This window comes from Podarcis filfolensis (assembly GCF_964270895.1).
Source record: "Podarcis filfolensis genome assembly, chromosome: 17".
Taxonomy (NCBI): domain Eukaryota; kingdom Metazoa; phylum Chordata; class Lepidosauria; order Squamata; family Lacertidae; genus Podarcis; species Podarcis filfolensis.
Genome location: NC_139621.1, coordinates 36,938,745 through 36,950,850, shown reverse-complemented (window position 1 = coordinate 36,950,850; position 12,106 = coordinate 36,938,745). Strand labels below are relative to the sequence as shown.

At 45.6% G+C, this 12,106-nt stretch overlaps 1 protein-coding gene across 2 annotated transcripts in view; it reads right to left on the bottom strand.

Annotated features, from left to right (window-relative positions):
• The window catches only part of IDUA (alpha-L-iduronidase), a 57,925-nt gene that overhangs the window by 23,551 nt on the left and 22,268 nt on the right, over positions 1–12,106 (bottom strand). Inside the window, exons 1-2 of one of the 2 annotated variants that reach the window (XM_083593372.1) lie at positions 1,963–2,163; positions 907–989 (exon numbers count right to left, since the gene is read on the bottom strand). In XM_083593372.1, the coding sequence (XP_083449498.1) occupies positions 907–989; positions 1,963–2,057 (178 nt within the window). In that variant the 5' untranslated portion in view covers positions 2,058–2,163. Of the gene's footprint in view, positions 1–906; positions 990–1,962; positions 2,164–12,106 lie in introns of those variants that run through there. The other variant, XM_083593371.1, reaches the window with a different exon arrangement.

Sequence of the window (12,106 nt, the reverse complement as noted above, 5' to 3'; positions counted from 1 at the left end):
GAGGTATCGAAGATTACACCCAAACTCTTAACGGACGGTGCTGGCACTAATTGCACCCCTGCAAGAGATGGGAGTTGCCCCCTCAATCCCATATCGTCCCGTCCCAGCCAGAGGACCTCTGTCTTCGAAGGATTTAACTTCAACCGGCTCCCACGTAACCATCCAGCCACAGCTTCCAAACATCTGGTCAGTGTGTCTGGGGCCGAGTCAGGGTGGCCATCCATCAACAGATACGAGTTGGGTGTCATCGGCATACTGATGGCAACCCAGCCCAAAACTCCGGACAAGCTGGGCGAGGGGGCGCATAAAGATGTTAAAAAGTATCGGGGAGAGAATCACACCCTGAGGCACTCCACACACCAAGGAGTGGCGCGATGACAATTCCCCCCCAAGCGCCACCCTCTGTCCCCGACCAGAGAGAAACGAGCGTAGCCATTGGAGGACTGTGCCCTGGATCCCCACGTCGGCAAGGCGGTGGTCCAGGAGTTCGTGATCGACCATGTCGAAGGCTGCTGACAGGGCTAGAAGAATCAGCAGCCCTGACCCGCCTCGATCCAGCTAAACTTCTCAGCTAAAAAAAACCCCTAGATCCTTTTCACATGTACTTCTGGCAAGCCATGCGTTTCCCTTGAGTTCCAAAGTAAAAGGACACCATTCAGCTGAGTTGGGAGCCTACACTTCAGGGCTTATACTATTGCAGAGATTGCAGAAACTCACAATTTGCCCTTGCCCCTTGCTCATTAAAGTTGGTGGAAGTTTAACTTAACATCGGCGTGTTAAATTTCTGCTGTTCTCAAAGAAAGCAAAGCACTGTACAGAACTCCAAACAACTTAAGCTATACATTGTTTAACGGAGTTTAGAATTGGCAGTATTTTTTTATAAAAAAAACAAGTGATTAGATTTACCTGGACGTAGCTTGTTTTCCCAAAGAAGATCCATGAAGTTATCTAGGTTGGTGAAATTGTAATGAAGTGTCCCATTGGCCTCCCTGCAGAAAACATTTGATTAGATCCACTGCAAACCAAGTCAATTCCCCATTAAATGCGAAGACTTTGGGCCAGAGCAATCATGCGTACTATTCATAAAACGACAACCTGCATGAGCAAATGACCCATCAGACTTCCAAGATCATAGACATGACTTTCCTGTCAATAATAATAATAATAATAATAATAATAATTTATTATTTATACCCTGCCCATCTGGCTGGGTTTCCCCAGCCACTCTGGGCGGCTTCCAATGGAATATTAAAATACAATAACCTATCAAACATTAAAAGCTTCCCTAAACAGGGCTGCCTTCAGATGTCTTCTAAAAGTTTGGTAGTTGTTTTTCTCTTTGACATCTGGCGGGTGCCACTACCGAGAAGGCCCTCTGCCTGTTTCCCTGTAACTTGGCTTCTCACAGCGGGGGAGGAGGAAGAGTGGACGGAAGGCAGATACAGACAGCATCAGGTTCTGCTCCAATCCGACTGATTTCCTTCACCCCAATTTTACATGTTATCATTTACCTTATTACTTTAAATTTTAAACTGCCTTGGGTGCCTTGGCAGAAAGGTGGTATACAAATGAAATAAGTATTGTCTTAAATGCAATATTATTGTATGAGCAAACCACATGGCCTCAATTTTCTGAAAACGATCATAGATGATTTTATGCATGGAGCCACTTTTGGTAACTAAGCAAAACTTTCAAGTTGTTCATTCAAGGAAGAGTACACCTTTGAGGGGAGAAAACAGTTCTGTACCCTGAGGTTAGTTAGCTGTGTCTCTGCCAGATGCTCCCCTATGTACTATTAAAATATTTACTTACACAGCGAACAAGCAAAAAAATAATTAACTTTAGTTTTGTGTCAGCCAAATACAGCACGTGCTGGCTTCACAAAAGGAGGTGGAGGACATCAAAATATCTTACTGAGTTTGGCAATGCAACAAATCTATCGTGAGAGGATTTTTATCATACCATGCGTATCTATAGAAGAATGAACTGGCACCGGTATTTGGACAAAGGGATGTCACGCATCTGATCCCGCATGTGAGATGGGACTGCAGGCACATTATATTTTATGCATCACAGCAACAGTATTATATCAGTGTAGCTGAACTGTATATGCAACAGGCTCACAAGCTGGCCCGTTTACGGCATATCTCCTTTCCCCAGCCAGATGAAAAGGCTACAGGGAGCTGAGGAAAGTCCAGTTTGTGTAGGAAACAACGAGGGTAGGCTTTCCAGGACCTCGGAGAGTACCTCACAAAGAAGGATTTTGCAACCAAGCAGTGGTGGTGTCATAACCCCAGAGTCCATCTCCAGTTAGGACTTGGACTTAGAGGTTGCAGAGTCTCCAGCTATGGAGCCAGACCAGGGAGCAGGGCTCCGAGCTTGCTTCTGGTGATCAGGGGACAACAGCCTCGTGAACATGAGCCCCCGGAAGAACTTCCCATATCTGTAGGGCCAGAGCTCAGACTCCACAGGCACTGAGGAACCAAATGCCTCCAAGTGGACCTAAATGGTCCTGCGGTTCAGGGAGCATGCCAGCAGGAGTGCCCATCCTCTGATCAGAGGGTTGGCCCTTTAAGAACCTAAAGTTAGCCACCAGGGAGTGGCACCTGAGCAAGGTAGCCTAGAACCAGAATCTTTAAAAGGCTGAGTCAACTCTCAGCTTCTGTCAGAGCTATCCATGATCCACCAACCCCTGACCTGCCTTGTTGCCTTCTCTGCGGGGTCCAGCATCCAGCCCAAGTAGGACAAGTGCTAGCCAACTCAAATGTTCAACTTCCCCTGCTCTTTAGGTGAGAGCTGGCAGGTTTTAAAAAGCTGGGAGCCATGAACTCCAGGACTGCTATATAACTTCCAGACACATTTCCCCTCAACTGTACTATATTAAGCAATGTCAATGCCTTAGGGTTGCCAGCCCAAGTCAGTGTTTCTCAAACAGCTGTTGTTGGATTACAACTCCCATCATCCCTAGCTAGTAGGACCAGCGGTCAGGGATGATGGGAGTTGCAGCTGGCGACCCAAGTTTGAGAAACATTGATCTAAGAGCCAGTGTGGTGTTGTGGTTAAGAGCAATAGACTCGTAATCTGGGGAACCGGGTTCGCGTCTCCGCTCCTCCACATGCAGCTGCTGGGTGATCTTGGGCCAGTCACACTTCTCTGAAGTCTCTCAGCCCCACTCACCTCACAGAGTGTTTGTGGTGGGGGAGGAAGGGAAAGGAGAATGTTAGCCGCTTTGAGACTCCTTCGGGTAGTGATAAAGCGGGATATCAAATCCAAACTCTTCTTCTTCTTCTCTTCTAAGTGACCTCTAAAAAATGGTGTGATCTCAGGTAACCAGTACAAGGGTCTGAAAAGTCAGAAAACTCCGGATGCTACCATGCTCCACTCCCACCCTTGAAACTTATTCATCCGATTCAGCCCAGGCTCTCTCCATGGATCTGGCCTGGGAGCCAGTATTTTTGAAATCAGAAGATGTTTGGATAAGCAGAACAAAGCCTCAGTGTTAGAATTACTTGGCCTTGGGAGCAAGATGGAACAGGAGAACGTCGGGATGAGCAAAGAGCACAATGTTGCCAGGAGGATTTTCCTTAAGCTGTGCTGAAATCTAACTGATCTGACAGCTTGTCTAAACCACCCCCCATTTCAGGCAACGGAAACCAGTCTGATGTTTAATCTAAAAGCAAGTAGCACAGACACAAAAAGCTTGTTCCACCCGTAGTTTTAAAAGTAAATCACGGAGCAAAGGTCAAGCTACAAAGGGAAGATCTCACATTTAATCTCAAACTGCCAGGGGGAAGGTTCTGGTTTTAATTTTCCACGCAGGATTTGCCAATATTCCCCGTTTCTCCCCACCGAATGCCCGACGATATTGTAAGATCGCCGTTGTGAAATGCCTATGAATAAGGAGGGCGCATCCGAGGGACGGAACTGCGAGCACAACAATGAGAGCCTTCAAGCTGCTAAAATACGAGGCCTGCGATTTCCCACTAACGGAGCCAGCCTTGCTCTGTTAGCTGATCCTGGGAGCTTCCCTCATCAATGTGTGCGCCGGAGGAATGAGGCTGTGCGAGAGGCAGGTTTCAAAAGGAGAGAGATGCAAACAAAAGAATCATTAGCTCCCTGCTCGATGGAGGTGAGTGAGCTTCTGGGCGAGCGTTAAATGTATTTCAAGTCCTAGGCTGTCGTGATTTTTACGGAGAAAAACAGGCGACAGAAGCAAAAGCCAGCCGGCTTTAAAAAGGACAGTCCTAAATTAGATAAATCAGCCCTCCGTATTTGGGCAGCGGGTGGCGTGGGAATTTGTATCTGAGCTGAGCATCAGGATAATGCTGAACGGTGACACATCACCCAGTTTTGATAGCAAGCTTGTAAGGCAATTTCAGCCTGGATAGCCTTCTAATTGCATTCATTTATTTCACTCTAGACTTTCACAGGATGACATAAAATGGATTCTTCTTCCTTTAGTTTCATACACTGACATATTAATTTTCTAGCAGATACTGGTCTTAGGGTAGCATCTATATGCCTTCAGAACAGGTCTGTAAGTGAACTCTGGATAGCATTTCTGTTTTACATGCTGCTTGCTGGCAAAGGAACTGCTGCTCTGAATAATATCTGGGCTGAATGTTTGCATCGTTTCACCTTAATGTAACAGGTGCTAGATAGCTTTACCAGATTCTACCAAAAAAACAACAACCCAGTATCTTCTTGGACTGAAAAAGAAAGCATTTGAGAAGGGTGGGGAAAGTGTGGATACTAAATTCTAAGAGCTTGTCCTATTTTCACCCACTTTCCTGATACTGCTCAAAGAAAGTATCCAGTATACAACGACAAATAATGTCAAACCGATTTAAAAACGCTAAAGAAAATGTATCACCCTCCATGACAACACCAACAAGCAGGTTTGTGGTAGGATTTAAGAGTGCCACTGCTTTGAACGAACTTGAAATAAAAACCAAAAATACCATTCATCGGAGGTGTGTGCCCGTGCGCACGCACACACATACACACACACACACACTGAGCCAAAAGATTTGAAATGACGAAATTACATCTGTGATGTTTCTATGCAGAACTGTACGTAGGCATGTAGGTAGCATAATTTGTATACTGCTTTTCAAAAAAGTCTTCCCAAAGTAGTTTACAAGCCACATATCAAACTACAAGATACAATTTAAGGCCACACGTTAAACATCACAAAAGCAAACATCTCAGAACTGTATTTCAAAATGTTGACCTTTAGCACTTCTTCTTCTTCTTACTATTATTATTATTATAATCATCATCATCATCATCATCATCATCATCATCATCATCATCATTCTTTCCCTCCTTTGTTTTTCTGCCTGTGTTGAGATACCTCCAGTTATTTATAGATGATCAGAAGGAGCTGTGCTATTAGTTTTGGCCCCGACTGCTGCAAGGCTAACAAACCGGAAGCCCTTATCCCTGTTCCTGCTTAAAACAAAAGAAAACAAAACTGTGTCACAATTAAATAAAAAAAGGAAAACTGAACTCTTGGCTTCACTGAATATTTGACAATATTAAACCACAGCCAGATCATAGATGATCAATTGACAATATCTGACCAGTAAGTTCACTTGTCTGCCAACCCTTTTCTTGGTTAAAAGCAAAGGAAGCTGTTGGATTATAAATATGGATTCACTAATTAAATATTAACACTTACTGGGTCAAATGTGATTTGGATACAATATTAAGAGGAACTGGGACTAGAACCAAGATTCCGAAGTCAATTCATTTAGAAGGCCTAAGGTACAATACAAGCAACATCCACTGTTTCCTCAGATGGGTTCAAGGGGCAAAGTAATAGAAATTCTGGATATTATTGAAAAAAATATACAAATTAATAGTGAAAGGAAGAGTCCCTACAAATCTGGCCTGTCTTGCCCACCTTGTGAATGCTGCCAGTTTGGGACAAGCTGTTTGAAAAAAAGACTCAATTTCAGGGTAAACTTATTTTAGCTTTCATGACTTATTTAAGAAGCAGAATTTGGGTTTAATGTCTATAAAATATCTGATTTTTTAAAAGGCTTCCTTGCAGATGAATCTGTTTGCTCACTCATCACATAATTTGCAAAACTCAAACAAAATTTGGCAAAAGAGAGAAATGAAGACTAAATCATGCAAAACAAAAAAGAAAACCCCAATTTATGGTTTACAAAGTTTAGATCGGTTGAATTATTTGGTATGCCTAGATGTGAGATTTTAATTTGTTTTTCTGCAGAGCCATAGTTTAAGACTCGCTTTCTTAAACCCCTTCCTCATGATTTATCCAGACCAGATTCAATTTCCTCACCTTATAAACTGTCTCTTGTTTTTAAAGCGCAGCAGCAAGGCCAATAAATGCTTGCCAAGTCTATTGGGGACTCTGAAGCGGCAAGGAGAAAATGGCACCCATCAATGAAGGCATTGTCATGGTACCACGTATCGATCGGCGAGGCAAGTATAGCTAACAGTGACACAGAAATGGCACCCGGTGACTCACTCCTTCACTCTTCCTAGCAGAGATTTGGGAATCCCCACGTGTTGGAAGCAGTTATAGCATTTAAGATAGATTGTTCCAGATTTTATACCCTGCCCATATGACTGGGTTGCCCCAGCCACTCTGGCTTCCGACATATATAAAAACATAACAAAACATTAAACTTTAAAAACTCTCCCCTATACACGGCTGCCTTCAGCTGTCTTCTAAAGGTTGCATAGTTACCGTATTTTTCACTCCATAAGACGCACCTAGTTTTTAGAGGGGGAAAACAAGAAAAAAAATATTCTGTGCAGAGCATGTAAGCGGCTCTCGCTTTTCTTGCTTATAGCAAGCAAAGCGAGAGCCACTTACATGGCTTCTCTCCAGCTTTGCGCAGCTCTCACTTTGCTTGCCCATCTCTCCTCCCGCCTCACTGTAAAAGAGGAGGAGGAGACACCGGGACAAGTGCTTTGCTTGCTTTACAGCGAGGTGGGAGGAAGGATGGGCAAGCAAAGTGAGAGCTGCGCAAAGCGGGACAGAAGCCGTGTAAGCGGCTCTCGCTTTGCTTGCTCCCGTCCGTCCCGCCTCCCGCTTCGCTGTGAAGCCAGGAGAGCAAGAGCCGTTGTGCAGCTATCGCTGAAGCCAGCAGAAAAAGAGCAATAGCTGCGCAGCAGCTCTTGTTCTGCTGGCTTCACAGCGAGCGACGGACGGGAGCCATGGCTCCGGCTGCGGAGACATCCCTCAGCTTGTGACTGCAGCGGTAGCCGAGGGATCCCTCTGCCGCCCAGTGCATTCGCTCCATAAAACGCACAGACATTTCCCCTTTTTAGGAGGAAAAAAGTGCGTCTTATTGAGCGAAAAATACGGTACTTATCTCCTTGGCTTGGGGGTGCATAACTCCACACCCTCCAGCATTTCTCTGATGAAAACAGGGACGTCCTAAGGAGAAGCAGGGCATTCTGAGAACAAATCAGAAACCGGGACGGCTTCTGTAAATCTGGGAATGTCCCTGGAAAATAGGGACACTTGGAGGGCCTGAATATGTAGCAGCAACGGCACTTTCTCCCCTGGCACCGTTGGGCCCACCCTCACTTAAATATAATGCACCCACCTCACAGAACACCAATTACACAGATTCCCACAAACTACCCCACATTACCTTGTGGGGGACTTGTATGAGGGAAAACTTAATAATGTGGAGTCTCAGGCAGGATTTGATCAAATAAACAAGAAAGATTTTATTAAACACAGGAAGTTTATGACACAAGTGGGTAAAACATAGGATACTTCAGATTATACATGGATGCTCGGGTTGCGAATGTGATCCGTGCGGGATGCACGTTCGCAATCTGCAGCGGCGCGTCTGCGCACACACGGGTTGCGATTCAGCGCTTCTGCGCATGTGCAACCCCCGAAACCCGGAGGTAACCCGTTCTGGTACTTCTGGGTTTCGGCGGGTCTGTAACCCGAAAAAACGCAACCTGAAGCATCTGCAACCCGAGGTATGACTGTAATGCTATTTCACTTCAGTTCTTTCTCAGTTGTTGCACAGCTGTTGCTGCTTAATACTTTGGTTCTTAAACAAGGTGGAATTTTCTGTCAGTTACACAGAAAACCCCTTAGACAACCCTACTCCTGAGGTACTCCAAGTAACAGATCCAAGGGTTCACCACACCCCTCTTAACTGGTTTGGGGGTCTTCTCTTTTTGTAGAAGACTCTCTCCCCTTCTGACTGAAATGAGACCTAAGTAGACTCACAGCTTCTACTTCTCCTGGCTCAGCCTCCCAGTTAATTCCTGGCATAGTAATCTTACAGGACACTACACACTGTCCTTCACACTTAAGCTCAGAGACTCCTTTCTCAAGCTTGTGATATGTTCCTCAGAGTGGATGTTTCTACTCAGAACCAACTCTCTCTCCTCTCACTCCCTATCTCCCTACCTATTTCCCAACCTCTATCTCATGCGTAGGCAAACTAAGGCCCGGGGGCTGGATCCGGCCCAATCGCCTTCTAAATCCAGCCCGCGGTTGGTCCGGGAATCGGCTTGTTTTTACATGAGTAGAATTTTTTATTTAAAATGCATCTCTGGGTTATTTTGGGCGCATAGGAATTCGTTCAATTCCCCCCCCCAAAAAAATATAGTCCGGACCCCCACAAGGTCTGAGGGACAGTAGACTGCCCCCCTGCTGAAAAAGTTTGTTGGCGAACTTTTCCGGCACAGTAGCGCCATCTGCTTAAACCTCTTTGGTGCTGCTCTTACCTCGTTTTTTTTGTGGGCTAATCCAGCATAGCTATCCACAAATTGGCTCTAGCTGAACACACAAATTGTACAGCTAGCGAGCAGAACCCATGACCATCGTCTGCTAAGGGAAGCATCACATGGAGGAAAAGTGAGCCAGCGAGTGGGTTGAAAGTTCAATTATATATGTTTGGCCTTTATCTAAATAGCACTGCTCAAATTGCTTATTTGGGCGTCCACAAATCTATAAGAATAAAAATGACAAAGAATTTAACAAATGATATATGCCACAATTAATTACTACAACGATGTGGCAATCTTATACACACTTACCCTGGGAATAAATTCCATTTAAGGCAGCTAGACTTACTGGATTTCTCCATTGAGATTCCTGCCTTGCAGGGTGTTAAGACTAGTTGACGCTTGCAACGCTACAATTCTATGATTCCAGGTGGACACGTACAGGGTTGTACATCAGTGCACAGGGCAAAAACTAACATCCATTATTCTTATAGGCCAGGACCTACTCCAGGTAAGTTCTCTCATTTTTATTAGCATGCTTTTCACAGAAGAATACTTCATTGCATTGGCGCAGCACTCTCAATGACTGCTCACTTCAGTATCGCTTCCTGGAGAACCTGCGGCCCTCCAGATGTTGCTGGACTCCATCTCCCATCATCCCTGAGCATGAGAATATGCTGGCTGGGGCTGATGGGAGTTGAAGTCCAACAGCATCTAAGGAGGCCTTATAGATTCCCCACCCCCATGGCAGTGGCTTGTTGTCATAGCATCATAGAATTGTAAGGTTTGAAAGGACCACAAACGTCATCCTGTCTAGTCCAAGACCCTGCAACAAAGGAATCTTTTTGCCCAACATGGGGCTTTAACCAACAAGCCTGAGATTAAGAGTCTCTTGCTCTACCAGTTATGTACCGTATTTTTCGCTCCATAGGGCGCACCTGACCATAGGGCGCACCTAGTTTTCAGAGGGGGAAATCAAGGAAAAATATATGATTCCCCCCCCCCCAGCTCTGGGAGCAGCGGACAGGCTGCAGGCAGCCTGTGCGCTTCTCCCAGACCTTCTCCCTGCTTTTGCCGGAGGTGGGGGAATTCCCCCATCTTCCGCAAAAGCCCACAGGAGCCACGCACCCTTTAAGGAGCACACGGCTCCTGCGAGCTTTTCTACGAGGTGGGAGAAGGGACTGATGCGGCCAGTCAGTCCCTTCTCCCTCCTGGGGAAAAGCCCGCAAGAGCCGCACGGAGCTTGTATGCGGCTCTTGGGGGCTTTTCCTGCCTGCCTCCCCCCTGCATTCGCTCCATAGGACGCACACACATTTCCCCTTGCTTTTTAGGAGGGAAAAAGTGTGTCCTATAGAGCGAAAAATACGGTATATAAATATGAAGCTGCTGAATACCGAGGGAGGCAATTGGTCCATCTAGTTTGGTAATGTCTGCCCTGGCTGGCAGTGGGTTTTTCACTCTAAAATAAGGTTTAAAAACTGGGGGCGTCTTATACACCGGTAGTATAAGGGTGACGGGTGATTGGTTGCAGCTGTGAGCTGCTGATTGTCATTGGCGATTTGGTGTGCGATTGGTGGCTGCGGCAAGGGTTTATTTGTATTGGCTGCAGATAAATGTGTGTGTGATTGGTTGCTGTGTCAAGGGCTGCTGAAGATTGGCTGCCACTGTGGCAATTGTGCTTGTTATTTACTTCCGCTGTTGGCGATCGGGCAGACGCTTGTTGCAGACACGAGTGATTGTCATCGAGCAGCCGCGACCACCGATTGCAACCATTAGTGATTTATTGCATTCCCCCGCAAAAAGAAAAGACAACAACAACAACTCCAATCCCCCCCCCCCCAAAAAAAGCTCAACAACTTTGGGCCATTTTCTGAAATTGGAGTCCCCAAAAACAGGGGGTGTCTTATTCACGGGGGCGTGTTATACATGGGAAAGTATAGTACGTCTGGCCAATTTGGCAGGAACACCAAGTCTAGATTGGAGGCAGCTAACGTGCTACCCTCTCGATGTTGTTAGACTCCAGTGCTCATTCGACCCACTCGGGATGGCCAGTGATCAACATCTAGAGATGAAATATGTGCAGACAACAGATAAAAGGGCATGGCTAGACAATTATCTCATGGGTCAGTAGGAATCTTGTCTGATACAACCTGGCGAGTTAATGTTTTGCCGTTCATCTCGTTACATTATTATAACCGTAATTATAAGGTTGAGGAGCAATTTGGCTCCCCAGCGGCAGGAGAAACCCGAGACAGAAAAACAGCAGATGCAAGCTTGCGTGTTCACAGAAACGTACCAGTGATTGCGCAGGCATATAATTCCAAAGACTAGTAAATATACAGGAGACATCATAAAATTTGCTCCATGTGATTTACATTAGTGGTTCTTAACCTCTCTTAAATTGAAGACCATCACCTCAAAATTAAATAGTTGGCAGCCCTGTTTTAAACTCAGCTGTTGCACTTTTCTTCTAGGATGGCAATTCAGCACAGGCTAAGTGCACCAGGGAGGGTGAGGTGGGGCCTGCACACAAGAGGTTCTTTCTAGTTTGCTGCAGCCACTTGCACTGGTGAAGAGGCAAGCTGTTGGTTTTTTTAATGCAGATCCCTATTTAGAGCTATCCTTATTTAGAGCTAAGGGGTTCCTCTTCAGCATGTGATGGAAACCTCGAAGAAAGCTCCCTTTCCCCTTTTCCTTTATTATTCCCATTAAAGAATACTTGAAAATTGATTCAGAAGCCATAACTTGAGAATCCACTAATTTATATTTTAAAGCAGGAAATTGGCAGTGCCGATTCTACAGCAAGATAGCCATACAGTCGCGAACGGAATCCGTTCTGGAAGTCCATTCCACTTCCAAAACATTCGAAAACCAAGGCGCGGCTTCCAGTTGGCTGCAGGAAGCTCCTGCAGCCAATTGGGAGCCACGCTGGATGTTCAGGTTCCAAAGAAAGTTTGCAAACCGGAACACTCACTTCCGGGTTTGCGGCATTCGGGAGTAAAAACGTTCGACTCCCAAGGTATGACTGTATTTCCTCCTGGCTTTGCAGAATACAGTGGTACCTCGGGTTAAGAACTTAATTCGTTCTGGAGGTCCATTCTTAACCTGAAACTGTTCTTAACCTGAAGCACCACTTTAGCTAATGGGGCCTCCCGCTGCCACCACTGCGGCGCGATTTCTGTTCTCATCCTGAAGCAAAGTTCTTAACCCGAGGTGCTATTTCTGGGTTAGCGGAGTCTGTAACCATAAGCGTCTGTAACCTGAAGCATCTGTAACCCGAGGTACCACTGTACACACATCCAACTTCCTGAGGCCAGCCAGACTGCTACCTCTTGCCTGGTTTTTTAAAAAAATATTTTTGACA